At 39.7% G+C, this 14,849-nt stretch overlaps 1 protein-coding gene across 2 annotated transcripts in view; it reads left to right on the top strand.

Annotated features, from left to right (window-relative positions):
* Window positions 1–10,325, top strand: part of KIF16B (kinesin family member 16B) — a 396,905-nt gene extending 386,580 nt beyond the window's left edge. Inside the window, exon 24 of one of the 2 annotated variants that reach the window (XM_006860622.1) lies at window positions 9,039–10,325. In XM_006860622.1, the coding sequence (XP_006860684.1) occupies window positions 9,039–9,197 (159 nt within the window). In that variant the 3' untranslated portion in view covers window positions 9,198–10,325. The remainder of the gene's footprint in view (window positions 1–9,038) is intronic. The other variant, XM_006860623.1, reaches the window with a different exon arrangement.
* Window positions 10,326–14,849: the final 4,524 nt, after the last annotated feature.

Here is a 14,849-nt window from a genome sequence, read left to right as displayed (position 1 = left end):
GGTATCTCATTTGTGGTTTTGATTTGTAGCTCTTTGATGGCTAATGTGCTGAACATCTATGTGTTTGGTGGACATTTGAATGTTCTCTTGGACTAAATGTCTATTCAAGTCCTTTGCATATTTTATGATTGAGTGATTCTTTTGTTATTAACTTGTCAAACTATAGATATAGATCTGATTGGAGTTGGACTTTCACCTGTTTGGCCCCCTGAAAGCAGCCCTTTGAGGATGAAGATTCACTTCTAATGAAGAAGTGAAGACAGCAGTGCATTCGTGACTTGCCATACAGCCCAAAGCATTTTTTAATAAGGGACTAAGAAAACTTACTGGCAGATGGACAAAGTGTATTGAAAAGCAAGGATATTATGTCAAAATGATGTATTTGTCTTTTCTAAAAGTTGATTAAAATTCTCCAGCCAGATTGTGGATAATTTTGACTCACCCTCATGTGTATGTGTGTGTGCATGTGTATTTTGACTCACCCTTGTGTGTGTGTGTGTGTGTGTGTATGTATACATTCATATATTTGACTGGTTTTGGCTTCTCTAGAGAATCCAACAAAAGAGCAATAAAGCATTGGCTGAGTGCCCCTTATGATGGAAGCAGGCTACACCGGTGAGGAAACTTCCCTTCAGGTGATTGGCTACTCATGGTAAAACTTCTACATAGAATTCATTCAATTATATTACATCTCACATGGGGATAACTACATCTCAACTGCCAAGCCACTGAGAATCCTGGCCCAGTCAAGTTGACAGGAAACCTTAACTGTCTCAGCTAGATGATGAATAAAGAAGATGCCTTTGAATTATGGTGTTGACAAAGAACATTGACTATACCATGGACTGTAAAGGAATTAATCACTCTGTCTTGGAATAAGTCCAACCAGAATGCTCCTTATGAAAATAAGGGCTTTTAAGAAGAAAGGATGGCAGATTTTTGTCTTATGTACTTTGGACATGATATCAGGAAGAACCAGTCCCTAGAGAAGTAGAAGATCGGTAAAAAAGAAGCTCCTCAATGGGATCAGTTGATACAGTGCCTGTAACAATGGGATCATGGTTGTGAGAATGGCACAGAACTGGGCAGTGTTTCGTTTCGTTGTACAAAGACCGCTGTGAGTCTGAATTGACTCAGTGGCACCTGCCAATAATAGCAGCAATTTCATAAAGTTGTGAGGGACTTAAATATACCACTAAAGGTTTTCACTTTGTCTCAACCATTGTAAGCTGCCGGTAAATAGCCTCTGCGTAACAGTAATAAGATGGTCACTGCTGAGACTCACGTGTGTCCAGGGGAGACAGGTCAAAGGACATAGAGGAGTCTTTGCTAGCAAATGTAAAAAAAAAAAAAAATGTTGCTTTAGGCCTTGCTGTAAATGCTCATACTTTCCTATAGCATTTTGCCTTTTGTGTGCCTTAGGGGGATGTCTAGAAATCACATGCCAGGTATCACTTTCTTTAAAATAGACCAGTAGGGGTCCATTTCTCCTAGTCACTTTTACCCATGCCCCCTGTCCCTGTATAGATTAACTTGTCAAAACAATAAAACATGGCAAAACTTAAAGAAGAGTCTTTGTTAATACTGAAATATGCCCTAAAAATTAACCTTTTAACTTGAATTTTCTGAAAACACTGAATAAGAAAACACCTTATACTTTATTGCTGATTCAAGTAACAAAACATAAATAACCTCAATGAGAATAAAGCTCTAATAGATTTCATATTAGTCTTATATTCTGTTTGCCAACTGTTGTTAAGTGATTTCAAGTCGGCCCTGACTCATAGCGACCCTGTATTGGAGTCCCGGTTTGGTGTTGTAGAATAAGCACTTTACTGCTAACCATGAGGTTGGTGGCTCAACAGGATCACTATGACTCGGAACGGACTCAACAGCACTTACCAACAACAATAGGGTTTCCAAGGAGCGGCTGGTGGGTTTGAACTGTCAAGCGTGTGGTTCACAATCCAGTGCTGAGCCTATAGCGCCACACCTGGTGGTTATGTGCCATGGAGTCGGTTCTGACTCATAGCAACCCTGTACAGGGTTTCCGAGGGTGTAAATCTTTACGGGAGCAGTAAACCTCATCTTTCTCCTGCGTAACAGCTGGTAGTTTTGAACTGTTGACCTGAAGGTTAGCAGTCCGATTCTTAACCATTATACTACTAGAGATCCTTAGTGCCACACCTTAGTTACCAGTACTAAACAAATAACTCCTACACCTTTATCTCCATCAGTCTTGATATTTCTCTCTCTCCCCTGCCTCTTTCGTTCTCTCTTTTGTGGGAGCCCTTACTCTCTTGTCCTCCCCCACCTCCTCCCTACATCTCTTTGTCGCCTTCTTTTTTCTCATGGCCTCTTTCCTTTCCCTTACTTCTTCATGTTCAGACAGATCTTCTCCCAGACTTCTCTTCCAGCAAGTTTACAGTCTTACTGGAAGAGACTTTGGTTTCATCTCACTTTCGTCCTCCAGATATCTGACAACAGAGCTATTATGTTGCACAACCCCAGGGGGTACAATTGCTCTCTCAGTGGCCCTGGTCCAGGGCCTTTCACAAAGCACAGACTCAGGTGTGACACCAGCCCTGGGGTAGCCAAGGGTTACAGGTCTCACATCTCTTATGGGCTACAGAGATTTAAAAATTCCTGCTTTTATTTCTTTTTGAATGGAGAAAATGTTGTGTGAAAGTCAGAAACAGAAATTGGATATTGGATTTCACAATTCTTTATCTTTCCGTAATTGTGTCTTTCCTTTCCTTCCCCTGTGACCCTGATAAATCACTTACATTCCTAATGCCTTCCATTTCTGCAGTAACATGTACTGCCCTGGGGATGCAGCTTAGCCCCTGCACTTACTTTACACATGTCAGAAGAGCTGGGATGTCTCTGAATCAGCAGGAAAGGGATAGTTTTGAGGGGATGCTGTGGAAGGCACTGTGAGCACTGGCACCAAAAGTTAGTCATATAAATGTGGATCGTCGTTGTTGTGATGTGCCATCGAGTCGGTTCTGACCCAGAGCAACCCTGTATAGGGTTTCTGAGCGGCGTCTAGTGAGCTTGAGTTGCTAACCTTGCCATTCAAACTGACTTTGCAGTCCAGCGCATTAATCCACAATGCCACACCAAGACTCCATAGATGTACATACATTTATGTAAATATTTCATATAGAGAAATAATAGGAGTGTTCTAGTGCATTGGCTGATCCTATATGGAATTTAAAACCCTAAGGGAAAACTTCGTCATCAACACAACAATAATAAACTGACCGGTAGTGGTGGTGGTTATGTGCTGTGGAGTCAGTTCCGCCTCATAACAACCCTGTGCACAGTTTCCGAGGCTGTAAATCTTTATGGGAGCAGAAAGCCTCATCTTTCTCCCACGGAACAGCTAGTAGTTTTGAACCACTGACCCTGAGGTTAGCAGCCAGATTCATAACCACTACACTACCAAAATTATAGAGAGGTAGATTTCAATAGAAGAACTCAAATGAAAAGACCAGCCAGTCACCAATGCATGACCCCTTGCTAAATTCAAATTCACACATGAATTTCTAGACTGTGGTGAGACTGGACACATTACCACTACACATAAAGTGGATGACCCTTCATAAATATCATGCTAAGCACTGGAGGGTGCATCTTGGGTTATTCCATTAGTACAAAACTGGAAAACTTCATCTCCGGTACTAATAGAATAATAGTGGCCCTTGAGAACAGAATTGTAGTTGAGAGGAGGGAGTCTAAGGAGGGAAGGAAGCGTGGCGGCTAGAAGTGTATTTTATCTAGAAGCTGATCACACAGGTGGATCTACTTCGTGAGAACTCATCACGGTGTACACTTGTGATGTGTGCAATTTTCTATACATATACTGCAATTTGAAAAAAATGAAGTCATCTAAACCAATCATCAAAGTTTCTTTTAAGTGATTTTCCTAAGTTTGGCAGTGTGCCAGGGATGATAGGGGACTGCAAAGAAGAATGAGACATTGTCTATGATCTCAAGAACCTTGTGGAATTTTATTTCTTTCTTCTTCCATCAACCCCTATCCTAACCCTTGGATTTTGTTATTTACTAGAATGAATGTGTTCAGACCACTTCAAATACGTGGCTCTGCTCCCAGCCAACCAAGGTTGTGTCTCATCTCATATACTTCAGACAACTTTGAAGTCACTGTAGAAAACATTTCGTAAATAATTTCTTTACACCAAGGAAGCAGTCTATTTAAGGCTGCCCAAAATTCTGCTGTTAAGCAGAGATTTGTTTCACAAAGTTAAAAACTCTTTTGAATGCTTAGAGTTAGAGCAGATCTTTCCATCTTTTGTTTTCATGAAGACATGCTAATGAGTTTATTTAAAGAAAAAAGCGTTATCTGCAGTAATTTTACTATGCTCTTTTTATGGTGACATTCTGGCAGGGAAGGTATGTCAAATACCTTCTCTTTTATTTATATTTTTAACTTTCACTTCTCATTATACCCTTCAGGCTTTATTGGCCCTTTAAAGGGACCCTACTTTGTGAGCTAATTATGACAAATGTTGATACAACATCTGTTCAAAGATTTAAATCACCTTCTATTCTGCCAGAATTCATCTTGAAGACAGATTTGTCATGAATACTTGTCTGTGCATTAATGTAACCTACAGGAGACCTGCAGTAGAAACTGCCCAGGAGATGCAAGGGTGACTGTCCCAGCTACTTTCGCACGTTCCGCTGTCGGGGAGCTGTGGCTCCAGGCACAAGCAGACTTGCATCTCCCTGTCCTCATTCTAAATGCTCTCACTCTTGGCCTCCCAAGAGCAGTCCGTTGTGCATAAGCATTTCATTAGGAACATTGGCTAGTTAGGTATGGTCTGTAGTGCTGATGGTAACCATGTTTGATGGAAATCAAGTCCCTCTAAAAATGAATATTCTCTAATTCCTTTCCCGGAGTCCTGGTGTGGCGCTGTGGGTTAAGGCGCCAGACTGCAAAGTTGTTTGAACTGCAAGGTTGGCGGTTCAAGCTCACCAGCTGCTCCTTGGAAACCCTATGCAGGGTTGCTATGGGTCAGAACCAACTGGCACTTAACAACAACAACACATTCCTTTCCCGGAAAAACACCCCTTTGCCTCTCTGATGCAAATAAGCAGAAGGATTGAAATCTTAATTTTCTGGCAATTGGTTTTGGCACGTTTGTATTATGAGCTGCTTTTAATGTCAGTTTCCTTTCTTTAGAAGCTATCTTGAGACCAGTAAATTAGGAATATAAAGAAAGAAAGGAGTCCTGGTGTGGCACTGTGGGTTAGTGCGTTGGATTGCAAAATCCATTTGAACCACAAGGGCAGTGGTTCAAGTTCACCAGATGCTCCTTGGAAACCCTATACAGGGTTGCTATGGGTCAGAACTGACTCAGTGGCATTTAACAACAAACAAAGAAAGAAAACAGAGTCTGAGTTAAGGACACTTGTTTCGAAGCAGACCTGCTTGACTGTTAGCCTTGCTACTGGAAACAGTCTGACCACCTTTCCAGCAATAGCTGGAAAGTTCATAATTGTAGACAGAGTACTGATAACATAAAACTAAGTGAATTAGAAAGCATTTGGGGGTGATAAAAATGTGTGTTACTTTGATTTGGAGTTCTAGTATGGTGCTATGGGATAAAGCACTGGACCAAATGGCCGGTTTGAACCACAAGGTCAATGGTTCAAATTCTCTAGCCACTTCTTGGAAACCCTATACAGGGTCGCTATGAATCAGAACCAACTTGATGGCACTAAAAATCACATCTTGGTTTGGTGGTGGTCATCTCAACAAGTTTATACCTGTCTTGGTGGTGGTTTCACAAGTGTCTATGTGATTTGGCAGGAATCTCAAAGGGCATATATGTATAAAGACTCATCAGCTTTTACATTTAAAGAATGTGCAGTTGAGCACTATGCACAGTAGCCAAAAGATTAAAACAATCTAAATAGCTATCAACAGATGAGGGGATAAAGAAAATGTGTATACACCTGGTGTGGCACAGTGGGTTAATGCGCCGGACTGCTAAGTTGGTTTCAACTGCAAGGTTGGTGGTTCAAGCTCACCAGCTGCTCAACCAACGCATCAGCACCTAACAACAGCAACATATACAGTAGAATGTTGTCATTGTTGCTGTTGTTAAGTGCCATTGAGTCTGTTCCAACTCAGCAGCCCTATAGGGTTTCCAAGACTATAAATCTTTGCAGGAGCAGAAAGCCTCATCTTCCTCCTGCAGAGTGTCTGTTGGGTTCAAACTGCTAAGCTGTGGTTCACAGTCCAGTGCTTGTCTTCTAGAGCCACTTTTACTCAGCCGTAAGAGAACTTTGAAGACATTGTGCTGAGTGAAGTACAAGGGACTTCAAAACAAATGGAATGAAAAGATAATGGAATTTTTCCACAAACCTTTTGAAGCCCCCTCATAAGTCAATCCAAAAGGACAAGTATTGTATAAGCTCACTTACATGAATTATCTAAAATAAATATATAGAGAACAAAATTTATTCTATTCATGGTCAACAGGGTTGGGAGGGAGGGGAGAAAGGGGAGCCCATCATTTAGGAAGCATTGAGTTTCTGTTTATGGTGATAGAAATTTCTTATTGGCAACAGATACTGGTAATGGTACACACATAATTGATGAACTGATGTCACTAAATTGTACATGTGAAAAACATTTACTTGGCAAATGAGACTGTTTTTGCATATATACAAGGGAACTTCAAAATGTTCATGGAAAAATGATTTTTTTCTTTCATTTTTCCATAAACTTTTTGAAGTACCCTTGTGTAATCTTACAACAATAAAAAAAGACCAAAAAAAAAAAAAAAAAAGTACAATTTATTGTCCCTTAGTTATACGTCTGTAAAGCTGTAAAAACTTAGGTGTGTTGGAAGATTTGTAGGAACTGTAAATTACTATGCAAATTTTAATTACTAGTAGAAACTACAATTTATTGTTCCTTAGTTAAACTTCCATAAAGTTAAAAACTTAGGTATACTAGAAGATTTTTAGGAACTGTAAATTACTATACAAATCTTAATTATTAGTAGAAAGTAGTCAACAAATTTTCTTTTGAAAAAATGGCTTCTTTCAGAATTAAATGTCAAGTTGACAGTGCTTACCCAGTGACATCAGTTCTGACTTAATGACTTATAGGACAGAGGTGTGGCACCATAGGATAAGCACTCACCTTAAGGTTGCTTAAAACCACAAGGTCAGTGGTTCAAACTCACTACCTACTCCTCAGAATCCCTCTACAGGGTCCCTGTGAGTTGGGACTGACTCGATGGCACACAACTACCCCAACCATCGAACAAAGCAGAACCTACTCTAAGGGTTTCAAAGCAGACACCCTTATCTTTTTCCCGCAGAGTGACTGGTGGGTTTGAACTGCCAGTCTTTTGGTTAGCAGCCCAATGCTTAACCCACTGTGCCACCAGGGATCCTTGACAATACTTAAAATTCAAAAACTGCCATTGAGTCCATTCCAACTCATAACCACCTTGCATCAGATTTCTTAGGATAACAGAAAGCCTCATCTTTCTCCTGAGGAGCAACTGGTGGGTTTGAACTGCCAACCTTACAGTTAGCAGTCCTGTGCTTATCCTATAGTGCCACCAGGGCTCCCATTTGACAATGCATGTTGTTGTTTAAGTGCTGTGTAGTCAGCTCTAACTCATGGCGACCCTGAATAGGGTTTCTGGGAGCGGCTGGTGGGTGTGAGCCTCCCATCTTGTGGTTAGCAGTCCAGTGCTGATTCTAGACAACGTTTTCTCAGCTTCAGCATATTCTGATCTTTTTGGGTTGTCCTGTGCATTGTAGGATATTAGCAGTATCTTGCTTCCATCCACTAGATGCAAGTTGTGACCATTCAAAGTGTCTCCAGACCTTGCCAGTAACCTTCTATGGGGCAAAATTGTCCTTGGTTGGGAACCACTGCTTTAGGAGTAGGTCATGTTTCTTAAACAAAATTTTTGTCTTCCTTCAAGTTCATAATTATTTATTTAAATGTGTGACAAGATTATTTATAATTATTAATTGAGATATGAATACAAGTTTAGGCCTAATCCATCCGCCCCACCCCTGTTTTCTGTTAGAAAGAAGAGTTGCCTGACCTGAGTTCTATTAACTGCTTTTGACTGTCCTGTGTTATGGATCACGTCGTGCCAAGCACCTCCTATGATTTCATACCCAACATTTTGGATCCTAGTCTCAGTTGGGTTTTACTTCTTCATTACCGGGAAAGGCATGCAATGTTGTGACAAACACATGGGTCAGGGAAGGAGAGATTCAGAGCAAATAAGCTTAGTAAGTAGTAAGGATTTTTTTTATTGATGACTATACAATTTGCAAAATGAGCTTAAATGTTAGTAGTTGGAAGTGATCCTCTTATCCCCATGATTTCTTTTCCTTTAATGTTGGTGGCACAGTGGTTAAAACACTTGGATGTGAACCCCAGGTTGGCGATTCAAATCCAGTAGCTGTTCTCAGGGAGAAAGATGTGTCAGTCTGCTTCCATAAAGACTTAGAGCTTGGAAACCACGTGAGGCAATTCTGCTCTGTCTTAGAGGGTGACTAGGAGTTCGATGAACCCAACAGCTGTGGGTTTGCTTTGGGTTTTAACACAGTACAGATGGCTTGTCATTTTTTTTTTTTTTAATCAAATCGCTATTTAATGAGTAATTTAGGGAAAATTTCTTTTTAAAAACAGGATCTTAATTGGTGCCATGGCTGCCAAAAAGCAGATTCCCCATGCTAGACACCCGCTGGCATTTCCCTGGGTGGGGTCTGCCAGTCACCCACAGGAGGTGATGCTGCTGTGGTCCAGAGCCACAGAAACATCCCTTCTATGTTTGTATACCTTGGTTCTGTTTCCTCTGGTTGGTATAATGACAGCTAATGTAGTTCCTGTATGCAGTTTGTATTGACAGTGATTGCTCTTTCAAGGTAAGTGGGAGATTGTTTCTGGACATGTCTTACTTGCTATTTGCCTTCACCCTACAATATCTTAACCATCTTTTTAACCCTTGTCTCTCCCTCAGAAATACCTCAGGGACTTTTTCAGTGTGATGCTTCAATCTACAACATCTCCCCTGCACATCAGTAAAGTGGGACAGACTCTGTCAAAACACACAATATGTGAGTTCTCACCATTCTTCAAGAAAGGAGTCTTCGACTACAGCAGCCATGGGACTGGGTAGCAGGTGCAAAGGAGGAACCAAAAACGCAGTGCCTTCTCATAAAGGCAGGCTTCCCCAGTGCCTGGCCAACTCCGATGCAGGGGCCTGGCATGGACTGCCATAGCAGCTGACCTGTCCCTTGTCATGTGTTTTATACTGGTGCCTGAGTTAGGGGATAGGATACTTCACCTGCTGGTGGGGACCCTGTTGAGTGTCTGTTACTTCTCCATTATGGTTCAACCTGCCTTTTCCCATCGTGCTTCCTTCTCTTTTTGCACAGTGGAGTTTGTCCCCAGTGGCTAAACATTGTCAGTCATCTCCAAGGCTCTTCAAGACAAGTCAACCTGGGCCCTCCAAAGCAAGTAGCTTACCAGACAACCCTTAGAGGACTTTCATCTGGTTTCCTTTTTCACCAAAATACACTTTTCATTTTTTATAGTCCTTTCACATAGCTGGTTGTCTCCTAAAAAAAGCTCTTAAAATTCTTTCATTGTATTTTTTTTTTTTCCTTGCTTCAATCAGAACTTTTGTAAAATACCTAAACACTGATGTTTACACAGAATTTCATATTCTGCAAAAGGGATTTTCCTTCTAATCATGACTGGAGTCTTCCATGCCTGACAAATTGGATGTAGGCAACATCACTAAAAGAATTCCTCAAATTCATGCTAATAGGGTATTTGTTTACTCCTGGATATTTGAGAACATTTTCTCAAATGTAAGCAGCTACAGTGCATTCTCTGGCTTTCTCTGCTAAGCACAAACTGAGCACAGAGCTGAGTACATATTTTCAAAGTTGATTTTGTTCACGTTTCTGCTAAGGAATCTACTGGATCATTAGCTGAAAAACTAGAATTTATATTAGTTCATTAACAATCCCTTCAATTACTCAGGAATTAATGTAGCATTGTACATTTGTGTACAGTAAAATGGTCTTCTCTTGCTAAAGAGACAAATGTGAGTAGAGAAAACTATATATGTGGTATATATTAAAATGTATATAATTCTATGTATAGATTTATGTATGCACACTTCTGTATAATAGTTGTATCAAAATCTATAATCATTCACATCAAATTTGTTAAAAATGTTTGTGTTTTCAATATTAAATCGAACTCATAAACAATGTTAAATGAAGTTAAGGAATCTGTCCTGTAGCTCTGTGTATTTTGAGATTCTGACATGATCATTGTTATTGGCCTGTTCAGAACTGGATTCAGTGTTGTTGGAAAGATGCATACTATATCATTTGACATTGATGTTTCAGACGATGCAGTCCTAGTAATGATTGAAGTCACAAATGGATGGATAACAAGCCATGTTTACCTGCCGTCTTCTAGAATATGCCTAGACAACATAGCTCCCTAATCTGAGAAATATACTGAAAGATGCAATTATTCTTCTAAAGGGGAAAACTATTGCACTAATTAAATATTATAGCTTATCATGAGAAAATTGTTTTGTTTTGTTTTTAATTGCTTCAGAAATACCTGCTTTTGACTGCAGTTGTGATTATAGGCATAGGTTTAGGGCAATTACTACCAGAGAATTTAAACCTAGAGATTAAAGGATAAAAGCTGGGGAGATAATAAGTAACCAGAGGTCGTTTCTTTAAAAGGAGTCTAAACTCTAAAGATTATCCCTTTTGCTGAGTAAACGAAATGATTTTCTGAAGCCGACCAGATACTCTATCTCCTGCCCTTTGGGGCCTATATCCAAGCCTGGGCTTAGGACAAGTGCCTCGTTAAAATTAAATAGGATACAATAGTACCTTGGCAAAAAGAAATGGACATGTGTTTGTAAGAAATCAGAAGAGTCTTCTATTCTGTATTACTTTCCTTGGGCTGTCATAAGAAAAATGCCACAGAGTTGTGGATTTAAACAACAGAAATGAATGGTCTCATGGTTCTGGAGGCTAGGAGTAATGTAAGTTCAAGGCATCAGCAAGGCCATGTTCTTGCTGAAGGCTACAGAAAAAGATCCTTTCTTGTACTTGCTCAGCTTCTGGTAGCCCCAGGCATTTATTAGTTTACAACTGCAGCGTAACTCCTGTTCAGATGACCGTCTTCCTTCTGTCTGTCTTTTTGTCTCTTCTTTCAGATTGATTTAGGAGCCTCCCTGCTGTACTATAAATTCATGTTAAGCAAACAATAACATCTTCAAAGGCCCTTTTTCCAAACAAGTTCACATTCACAGATGTTGTTGTTAAGTGCCGTTGAGTGGGTTCCAACTCATAGTGACCCTGTGTAGGGTTTCCAAGGAGCTGCTGGTAAGTTTGAGCCACCAACCTTGCAGTTCAAACTGACCTTGCAGTCCAGTGCCATACCAGGACTCCCTCATTCATATATAGCAGGAGTTAAGACTTCAACACATCTATTTGAGGTGCATAATTCATTCCAGAAGAGTTCCAAGCCTCATCCTATGAAATTGCGGTTGAGTTTGGAGTTTGAGTACTAGTTATAACATAGGTGAGTCATTTCACCTCTTCAGCCTCAATCTCCTTATCTGAAAATTACACTCTTTCAGACGTGGTCTCCAGGTTTCATTCTAGCCTGTGGTCATCTCAGAGGAATAAGCTGTTTCAATTGAGTCCATTATAGTCCTTCATGTGTAGGATAGGAAATACAATTTCCAAGCTGACATAAAGGACATTTAATCTGAACAAAACATGAGGTAATGTTAAAAAAGCAAATGAAGTCTCATGTAAACAAATAATGAAATTCCTCTGTGGAATGAAGATAAAATTATGACTGAGTCAAAATGACAAATTCGAGGCTCTGTAAATTTGAGCTAATTCAAAGAAGTAAAAGAATATTGGCAAACTCATATTGATTGTATTACTTTCAAGTGCATCAAATAACAATATAATGCTAAATTGACCCATTTAGGCAATTCTGAGTGATGTACAATCAACTGAAAAATATCCTGCTGTGGCACTATAGAATAAGCGTGGACTGTTAACCACAAGGTCAGTGGTTCAGACCCACCAGCCACTCCTTGGAAACCCTATACAGGATTGCTGTGAGTCGGAACTGACTCAATGGCACTTAACAACAATGGACAAATTTAAGGAATTGCCACAGAATTTTCTATTTAAGTAATTTTAGCATTTCTTTCTAGGTCTTGCGTACACATTTAATGTATGTACCAAACATTTTTATAATCACAAGTAGTGTGGTTACTTCCTGGTGTGGTGCTGTAGAATAAACACTCGACTACAAGGATGGTTTGAACCTCAAGGTTAGCGGTTCAGACACACTAGCCGCTCCTTGAAAACCCTATACAGTGTCACTATGAGTCGGAAATGACTCAATGGCAATTAACAATAACAAACAATAACCTCCAGTCTGGCTCTCACCCTAAAATTTGGCATTTCTGTATATGAAAGATTCAAATACAACTCTTTTTCATTTAAACATGTGACTAGGGAGTGATTAAGGCATGCTGTCTCCACAGTGGCTGACGCCTAGAACATTCTCTTGATAGCGCTCTGGCCCAAGGCCACGCCTATTTACATCTTTAAGAAGTAAGAGTTAGCTCTGTTCAACTGCCCTGGCCTAGTCTTTCAGAGCTCTAGATGACAAATGATTTGGAGTGTAGCTAGGAGCCCCTGGAACCTCATGTTTTCACAGCTTAGAAGAGCCCACAAATTTAGAGCTATCGGCTTTCTCTGATGAGATGCTATGGAGTTCTAGTTCCTAACCTTGGAACTGGTGTTTTCTGTTCAACATTTAATGAAAAGATTATTTTGTTGTTGTTTTCGACACATCTCTCCCAGCATGCAATCACCTGCCTCACTTTTCCCCTCACATGCTCTGAGGTGTAGAGTTCCATTGTGATGAGATTCATTATCCCTCACATTAAGAGCGTACCACCAGGCAAGACTTGGTTCCCTAAAAGAGGAGCCTAGTAACAATTAAAAAGGTTTTATACTGTCCTTCTTTTGGCAAATGTTTAAAATGATGCATTCAAGTATCATCAGTTCAGATTGGAAATTTCTGCTACATAAGACCTTTATCCTCTTGGGCAGTGTTGTTAGAAAGCTCCCCTCCTCCTTTTTTTCATGTTTCTTCTCCTCCTTCTCTTTCTTCTGTTAGGTAATTTAGGTAAAATAACTTCCTGGCAAAAGTATTTAAATGATCATGACAAGTGATTTATGTTTTGGGAAAACTAATTAAAGACCATTAATCTAAGGAGATGCAGTCTTGACAAATTAATCCTTGTTTATTCATCCTTTTAATGACAGACTCTCCTTCCCTTTATTCCTGTTGAGGGTACTGCTGATGACAATTCATTAAATGGAAAATGATGTGCTGCTCAAATTTGAATTTCATACATAAAGAGTTATTTCCAACTTGAAACAAATCCATCCTTATAAATTTCAAAAGCATCCTATTGCAAATAGATACTGCAGTAGTACCTGAGAGTGAGGCATGATGTTGACATTGGCCAGATTGGTACCTTCAGAAAATCCTTTCTCTGAGGATCCAGTAGAAGCCTGTTACGTTTTAGAACAGCAGAAGAGTTCATGCTTGTTACTACAGATAACATTGTCATACATTTATCACTGTGGAGTTCCTGGAGCTAGGCTTTGGCAATGTCTCCTAAGATTACCCTATGCTTTTCTAGATGGTTCTTACTATATCTCTTGTAAAATTACTAAATGCAAAATGTCCGGTGCCCTTTTATCTGAAAATTAGATAATATGATTTTTGTTTTCATAAGGATTACCTCTTCAAAAACTGACTTTCCTGTGGGAATTTGAGATTCATTGATTTGGTTTTGCCCCATCTCCATTTTAGAAAGTCAGGATGTGTCTCCGACAGAGAAAAATGTATGTTTCTCCAAAAAGATGCGCAAGCCATCTTTACTTATTCATTGAAGATGAGGAAAGTGCACAAGGTCCACAATTGGAAAAGCATAGTGGAAAAAAATGTGTCCCCAGAGGGAGAAAAATCCCATAGGTTTAGCACTAAAGGGTTGTTTGGCACCATTAAGGCAAGCTAGGTCTTCTGAGACAGGGAAACCTTTCTCCAAAATCTAAATCTGGATAAAGAAACATGTAAAATATGTTGTGAGGCATCTTCATTGCTGGAAAGCAGAGTTAATTTGCCTCAAAATGTTACAAATCCTTATGCACAGTTAATATTTGCAGAAATGTTCATGTTTCCAAGAGCACACAAAGTCATGCCTTGGAAATATTTCACTCAGGAACAGCCTGAGGGTTTACTATTCCTGAGTGACATCAAGGAAGGAAAAGGGAAGGGAGGTGGGGATGTCTCCTGGTTACAGCGTATTTGCAAAGCTGACTAGGAATGGCTTCAGAAAGAAAACTCACAGTTAGCAGTCATAGTCTGTGGTGAATAAGACTTGAATATTTACACTTAGTCCATTTCCAAACTCTTATCATTTCTCCGCAAACAAGCTAGAAGTTCTGGAAAAAAGATGTGTGCCATCATAAATAACGCTTTTCTTGTGGTGTTATAAACTCTTTTTTTTTTAAGACTTAATTTAAGGTTTTTATTGTGGATTGTGTTTACAGGGCACATCATCAGTTTCACAATTCATATAACTTGTTTCATTACATTGATTATAATCCCCTCCATATACCATCAGTTAAAAGTATTTCTCTCTATCCTCTTTAGCTTTTTAAAAAAACACAAACAAAAAAAC

This window comes from Chrysochloris asiatica, unplaced genomic scaffold, assembly GCF_000296735.1.
Source record: "Chrysochloris asiatica unplaced genomic scaffold, ChrAsi1.0 scaffold00039, whole genome shotgun sequence".
In the NCBI taxonomy this organism is placed as follows: domain Eukaryota; kingdom Metazoa; phylum Chordata; class Mammalia; order Afrosoricida; family Chrysochloridae; genus Chrysochloris; species Chrysochloris asiatica.
Note: the sequence above shows the minus strand (reverse complement) of the source record. Positions and strands in the feature narration are given on the sequence as shown.